Source organism: Montipora foliosa, chromosome 11, assembly GCF_036669935.1.
Source record: "Montipora foliosa isolate CH-2021 chromosome 11, ASM3666993v2, whole genome shotgun sequence".
Lineage (NCBI taxonomy): Eukaryota > Metazoa > Cnidaria > Anthozoa > Scleractinia > Acroporidae > Montipora > Montipora foliosa.
The window spans coordinates 10,169,721-10,177,220 of NC_090879.1; the positions used below are offsets into that span (position 1 = coordinate 10,169,721).

At 41.7% G+C, this 7,500-nt stretch overlaps 1 protein-coding gene across 1 annotated transcript in view; it reads right to left on the reverse strand.

Moving 5' to 3' along the window:
• The window catches only part of LOC137976656 (uncharacterized), a 171,668-nt gene that overhangs the window by 62,551 nt on the left and 101,617 nt on the right, over positions 1-7,500 (reverse strand). Inside the window, exons 89-96 of the mRNA XM_068824022.1 lie at positions 7,113-7,381; positions 6,541-6,564; positions 5,128-5,661; positions 4,772-4,831; positions 3,803-4,408; positions 3,689-3,718; positions 2,728-3,357; positions 1-455 (exon numbers count right to left, since the gene is read on the reverse strand). The exon at positions 1-455 is cut by the window's left edge and continues 97 nt beyond it. Coding sequence (XP_068680123.1) covers positions 1-455; positions 2,728-3,357; positions 3,689-3,718; positions 3,803-4,408; positions 4,772-4,831; positions 5,128-5,661; positions 6,541-6,564; positions 7,113-7,381 — 2,608 coding nt within the window. The remainder of the gene's footprint in view (positions 456-2,727; positions 3,358-3,688; positions 3,719-3,802; positions 4,409-4,771; positions 4,832-5,127; positions 5,662-6,540; positions 6,565-7,112; positions 7,382-7,500) is intronic.

A 7,500-nucleotide genomic window follows, 5' to 3' on the forward strand; every position in this document is an offset into this window, starting at 1 on the left:
CTCCTTCCTAGTAACCCCTCGACCGATGCCAACGACGAAAACTTCAACTCCGATACGCTTCAAAGCGCGCGCTGCTCGCTCCACGCGGTCACGGGAACGCCCACTTACAAACACAACAAGAACACGCTTGCGTCCACATCGACATCTTCCAGTGAAGATATTTGTACTCGCGTAGTATAGTGCGCTTCCTAGATTTAGTGGGCCTCTTTGTAGAGGTATTCTCCTAAGGGCTGCAATCATGTTGGATACCCTAGAATACCGGTTAAACGGAAACACGAGCCGTGCTTTAGAAGCGTATGTCACCATACTGACGCGCGTTCTTTGACCGGAGATACGAAGAGAGTAGAGGATTCTTGCGATGTACCGTGAGAGTAGACTAAAGGCACCTTTCCCTGTTTGTCTCATGTTGTAGGAGCTGTCAATCAGGAATCCTAGGTCCATGTCTGTACTGCAAGCTGGATAAAACGAAACCATTTATGGCATCATCAGGAAAACTGAACTTAATCGTTTCCCCAAAATGCGATTACGCTTGGAGAATATCGGAGTACGTATTACCGACAAAGGCACTTTTGCAACGATTCTTTACATTAATGTTAAAACTGAAAGATAAGACTAAATCTCTTGAAAATTGTATGAAGTTTGTTTGGTTACATTGGGTGTATTTTAGCATTTCCAGACAATCATTTGGTATCTTACTTCCTCAATAAGAGAAAATTTTGATAAAAAGGAGAGTGCACTGGGCATGAATTAGTGACCCAGAAACCTAATGTTCATTGGGCACACTCTAAGGCGCGGGCACTTGGAGAAAACTTCAGTACGTCCTATACGGTGAAGGGATGTGCGCTGGTAGCAAGTTTAAGACATCTGTGTGCCTTACTGTTACATAAACCTCTACATGTTAGTTAAGATTTCGCAAGTAAATTCATTAAGGACGGTGCCTACTAATTAATTATATTCAAAGCTATTTTTCCACGGTTTATGAAGAATGTGCGGGAAAAGCAGATCTTTGTAAGTGTCATTCGGAAATCGAAAAAGAAAATTGGGGGTAACCACGCATTTTTCGTGGATAATTAATCAACAATATTTGTAAAAAGCTTTAAAATACAAAGCAATGTACGGCGTCTTTTTTTCAAACTGAAGCTTAATTATCTCTGAAAAATGAATGGTTACCTCCAGCTTTCTTTTTGAATACTAAGAGCACTTGCCAAGTTCTGCTTTCTCTGGGCAAAAATATCCTTGTATTAGTAAGCACCACCCATAGGAAACCCGAGTATCTCGAGATGGGCAGAACGTATGCGCAATGAAAATAGTAGGCACCGTCCTTAACTAGAATGAGCACACGAAGGGAAAGGTGCGTCAACTGGTGAAAAATAAATCAAAAGAAGATAAATTTCATTTCTCACGTCTTGGTGGTGTAGGCTTCGTCGGCGTTGGGCGTGTCGTGGGTTTAGTAACAACCCCTGCAAAAAAATGGCAGTTATGATCTTCTTTAGACATCGGTAAAGATTTATATTGTGCGAAAGTCAAGTACTTATTTTAACTACGTTGGTTTAGATTGCATTTTATTCTAAATTCTTACTTTTTAGCATGTTTAATTAACATAGGGGGGTAAGTCAATGATGGTTTCCCCAATAATATTCTCCAGTAATGAATTTGGATTTACGTGACGAAGTCATCGCCATCATCATCATATTTTTAGTTACCCTCGGATTTTAGAGCAGCATGATACACCATAGGAGACAGACCACAACACAGGGAACTGGATGCAGTTCTCTTTGCAAATAGTGTGTGGGTTCTTTTGCGTCCCAGAGGGTTATGACCATTGAAGGGTTGTGAGACAGGGCCTATGGTTTATCATCCTTATCCGAGAAGACTAGAGACTCTTTACCACTTTCAGATGTCTTTTAGTTTCACAAAGGCAGCACTTTTTCCTCAGTTACTTAAAGACCCTGAGTGTTGGTCTGGCAGGAGTCGAACTCACGACCTCCCGCAAGGCAGCTCGGTGTTCAACCAACTGAGCCACCGGTACGCGTATTATGAAACGGAAACTAAATGCTATGTCTTATTGTCTACCAAGAACACTTTCTCAATCCACTACAAACAAGACACTGGGTTAGTCGATGTGTCCAGACGTTATCTTACTTAGTCAGTGACCTTTGCGGTTTGCCATGTACGAAAATTATTAACTTAAAAAAATTAACTCAAAAAAAGAAAACAAAACAAAAGAACAAAAAACAAAACAAAAAATCCATGAGTTGATCTCTGTTACTCAGCCAGGCTGGCTGTCGATGAATCACGATGTCAGTCACAAATTTGAAAACACAAAATTCAAGAACTACAATTTTGGACAGATTAAAATGAAACAGAAATGTCCCCTTCCCCTTAAATCAAGGATGAAGCCGCGTGAAGGCCAAAAAGCGCCATATTCTCATCACTGATTTTGGGGGGAGGGGTGGTGTCAATTTTTCATTAAATCTGTCCAAGATTGTAGGGCGTAAACCAAGTAACCTTTGCATTAACTATTGAAGCCGATATTTCGAAACTGAACTCGATTTAATGATACGAAGGCTATAGGCATTTAAAAGTAAAGATTTTCCTTACATCAGTTTTCTTTAGTGGATTGCTGTATTATTTTAATTAGTGTAAATAAAGGTAAGAAAGAATTTGATGTCAAGCAAATTGCTACACCTGGGTGCTCGTCTTACAAGAAAACGTTACTTCACTTACTAGTCTTCAAACAAAGCGTCTTTGCGGCTTGGATTTGTCTTGGACCAAGTGGAACGTCATAGATTTGCAGACAAGTTATTCTTCCTCGGAAATAACGCTTGTCGTTCACTCGGGCCCCCATTCTTGCTGGATAGTTGGTAGCTAATCGGACCCTGCCAATATTCTTGCGAGCCACTTCTCTGGAGTCGATGAAAATCCGAGCATCTCCCGATCGCTGATCGTACGTAGCAGTAACGAAGTTCCAGGCCTTCGGCTTGATCAGATTCGTTTCAACAGGAGCAGTGAATTTTCGAGAACGGCTGACGAAGCGAACCAACAACACTCGCGGACGGATCAACCACATGTGAACATGAAATCCGTCAGGTTTGTAATTGAAGATTGGACCCACTGGTCCATCTGGATATATCCAAGCTACAATAGACATGGAGTTTCGAGCGTCTAAACGTCCCTTATTGGGGAACTCGATATAGCTGTCTGAACGACCCTTGAATCTGAACGAACCACCAGGTCTTCGGTCTGGACCAAGAGCTGGCCGCACATTTCCCATGCGACCAGGTGGGTTCTTACTATAGACATCGCGGGTGTTGTAACGAACATTTAAAGGATAGAACGCCATGGCTGGAGGTAAACCTAGAGAAACAGGACAAAATTCCAGCCTTCAATGAAATACCCCTAAGAAGAGGTTTGTCTTACGACTATAACTTACAAATGAGAATACGAAGCAATTCGTAGACCATTCGTCATTGCCCATTCACTTAAAAATAACTGAATGTAGTGTTCAATTTTCCTTTGAAATGTAAGCGGTAACTCCCGAAAAAAAAAGACCCATCTGTTGCTTAGTCTTATTTAAACCTGTGACACGTAGATAAGTGATTTAGAAGTCCTTAATGTTAATCTTGCGTCATTCAATTGTAAATGCGAGTTTTTACTTTACCACATTGCACACACAACAAAAACTCACTTGGAGTTGGTTTTGTAGGTGTAAACGGACCTGCAAATTTAGCAAAAAAGAAGAGAGGTAAGTGCACAAAGTAAAGCGAACAATTGAGAGGCACAAAAGTCTAAAAAAACCTACCCCGCTTACTACAAAGGTTCTTGAGTTTTGAAATTTGAGGGCCTGTCAGCGGAGAGGAGTAAATCTGCATACAGGATATACGCCCTCGGAAGCTTCCACCCATGTACGCTGTGTTCCTCGTAGACAATGTAATGTGTTTGCCGATATTTAAAGACACTATTGGTCTCGAGTCCAACCAGAGCGTGGCGATGCCAGTTCGCTGATCGTAGGTGGCACCAGCATAATTCCAACGGAAGGGTCGTAGACGACGTTTCATCAAAACAAGTGTGCGACGTCGGTCTCTTCGGACAAAGTGAGCATAAAGGGTATCCGAGCGGAAAACCCAAAACTTGACCCCACGGACGTATTCAAAGATGGGACCTGGTCCCATGGGAAACACCCAGGCAAGGAAGGTTATAGAGTTCTTGACGCTTAGTTTTCCCCTGTTAGGGAAACGGATGTAGCTGTTTCGTTTACCAAGAAATTCAGTAGATTGGTCTGGCTGGCCATATGGACCGGGTGCATATCGGATGTTGGAGCTCTGGCCAGGAAGGTTTCTTCCAGGGCTGACGTCGCGAGTGCCACCCTTGCGGTGAAGAGTGTAAATCGCGACGGGTTCGGGAAAGCCTGCGACAAAAAAAAAAATGCTTCGAACGATGTACAAGACTGATATGAAAGGAATCGATTCTGACAACCAAGGAAGACAATCGAGCTCATTTCTTCAAGGCATGCTCAATTGTAGATAAGATCTTTTGCCTCGAACTGACCCAAATAATTTACATTGGAACAAAGAGCCCAAACAAAGAATAAGCTAGGAAAATAGCATAACAACGTGTTGCATGGGGTTCTCGTTCTAATGATCCATTTCGGTGCTGCCATAGTTGACAATACTCTAAATAGTTACTAATACTGACAGTTTCAGGGCAACAACACAACAAAAACGCAACTTAAACTTATTGCACCTTGGCGCTCTGTTTCAGATCAACTTACTTGGCTTTCTGGTAGTTGGTTTCTTGGTTGGTTTGGCGGTGGGCCGTGTCGTTATTTGAACTAAGAAATGAAAATGTAAACAAAAAAGGACATTAGTGATTGATCGTAAGGCTAAAAAACAAACGACGAAGTGGTGTAGAACGTCTTTAACCCTGACTGTCGTGGCTTCAACCACTGGCTATTTTAAATTTATAGGTCTGCAATCTCCATGTACAACAAAAGCGTATTAGAAAACAAGCATGAAAGCTCTTGACAAGGAGTAGAAAGAGGTTCGCTGGAATACCTTGATAAGAACGTGGACGAAGGTCAAAAGTTTTTATTTTCAAATAAATAACCAAATCGTTTCAATGAAATACCTTTACAAGCTTGTCTGACGATGCTCTTGACAATGCTTTTCAAAGTTTTGAAAGTGACCATGTATGTATGACGAGCATTGGTCGCTATGGCTCTCAGCTCACTGTTACTTGTACGAGATCCAATACCGATAGCAAATGTTTCAATTCCAGATTGGTGTATCCGTAGGCTGGGTAACCTCACACTGTCGACTGCTGGTCCCTTGGTCACGAAAATCATCACTTTCTTCTTACGGCTGCCCCTGAATAGCCCATTAAGTGCCAGCTCAAGGGCCTTTCCAGATCTCCTCGGTCCGCCGATGAATCTCAGTCTCTCGATGGTCCGATCAAGGTGAAGCACGTTGAAATACCGGTTAAGGCCGAATTCCATACGTGGAGATGACCCGAAGACGATAACTCCCACGCGGCCATAACTTTGAGAAATCGTGAATGATCGAGCGATAAGTCGCGCAAAGTGTTTGATTCGACTAAAGCCCCATCTTCCGACCCCGGCCGAAGCGTCCAGCACAAGGCCAACGTCAATTGATAAACTGCAAGCTATTGAAGAAAAAAAGAGAGAGAAAATCAACACAGGTGTCTTGGGAAGGCGGCTTGATGGATTGAAAGAGGTCTCCAACAAACCGAAAAAAGTACCACAGCAAAACCACATGTACCTCCGCAAATGTCATTTATTGCATAACCTGTACGTTATGCAATAATTTATACACTGGCGAGACAGGTAGACGACTAGGCGACCGATTCCGCGAACACCTTCACGATGTTGAGAAGAATGACAAGGATGCATCCAAGCCAGTCGCTCGTCATTTTAATCCTCCTAACCACCCCAAAAAACACATGGCTATCTGCGGCCTTTCCCTACATATAGGTACAACGGAAAGCCACAAGAATCTGGAACAAAATTTCATCTTCCAAATCGGCACCCTTAATCCTCACGGCATTAACGAACGCTTTTCATTTAACTAATACATTCCTATTTTTTCACGTTGCCATGTTACCACCAATAGTGTAACTCCTACTCTACTATAAAACTACACCTAACCCATAATTGCTCGATTCGCTCTGACGAAGGGCTAACGCTCGAAACGTCAGCTTTTAGTATCTCTGTACGGTGGCCAATTTACATTATCAACTCCGTTGATAAAACCAAATTTTTGTATACTACTTCCTCACCGACGCAGCACCAGTTTCTTTAGAAACTACCCCCTTCATTCAACAGAGGAAAGGTTTAGTTCTGCCAAATAGTACCATAAGGTACTGACTTTAGATTGTTCGATCAATTGTCTGTGTTGTATCATATGATCAATTTGAAGTTCATTTATAACTAGGGTTGAGTTCAAACCATTGCGAACAAATACACGCCATAGTTAGAAAGGTGCCTATGTTAAAGTGCAATGTAGGTTTAGTGATCTTACTTACATGGAACAAAAGGCGGAGTAGTGGCTGAAAAACAAAGAACAACAAGGGTAAGTAAAATATAAGTAGAAATAACTAAAAGGAATGAAGAGAAAGGAAGGGCTCGAGGGTGTTGCTTAAAAGATCGGCACAATGTAGAGCCAAATGGTCTGGAGATCCGCAAGGCCGGGGATATCTTTCTGCTCTCTAGATCTACAATCTACATAAAAGAAAACAAATACAAAAATAAAAGGTTATGGGTACGTTATCCGTTCTGCTCCAATATCACTCTGCAACTGAAAATTCAGAAATTGCACCAATTTGATCAGGCCTACTTCATCCTTTCCTAGCATATTTACCTCAATCTATCACTTAGCATTGAGTTTCGGTCTTAGTCATTTAACAAATCGAATGTGTTTCAGCGTTGTCTGTACTCTTGTAGACAAGAATATTCGTCATCACAGTGGTCAAAATGTTGTTGCTGGTGCAACAGATTCAACGTCAAAGAAAATATGTATAGAGGGCAAAAAGTGACGGCAGTTTACGGTTGGCAATATTTCCATAAAATTTGTTTCAAAATAGGAAAAGATACTTACGAGGGACGAACGGTAAGCAAGCTTTGTTTTTCACAGCAGCCAGTATAGCGCTTATTTTCCCAAAGCCGGCCGTCATTACATGAGCTGGACTTGACGCTATCTGTTGCAACTCAAGTCTTCTAAACTTGGTACCATACCCTAAGCCAAAAATTTCAACTCCCTTTCGTTTCAAGCTCGAAGCGGATTCTCCAACACTATCCTGTGACTTTCCATCCGTTATAAGTATAAGAACTGACTTCCTTCCACGTATTCGTCGGGCAAAAAGGTATCTTAAAAATGAAACAAATCCTTTAACTCACATAGGAAACTTAGGTTTACTTCATAATGTGTTGAACTTAAGTAATGAAGGTTTTTGTAAGGTAATGATAATGATAATGATAATGATAAT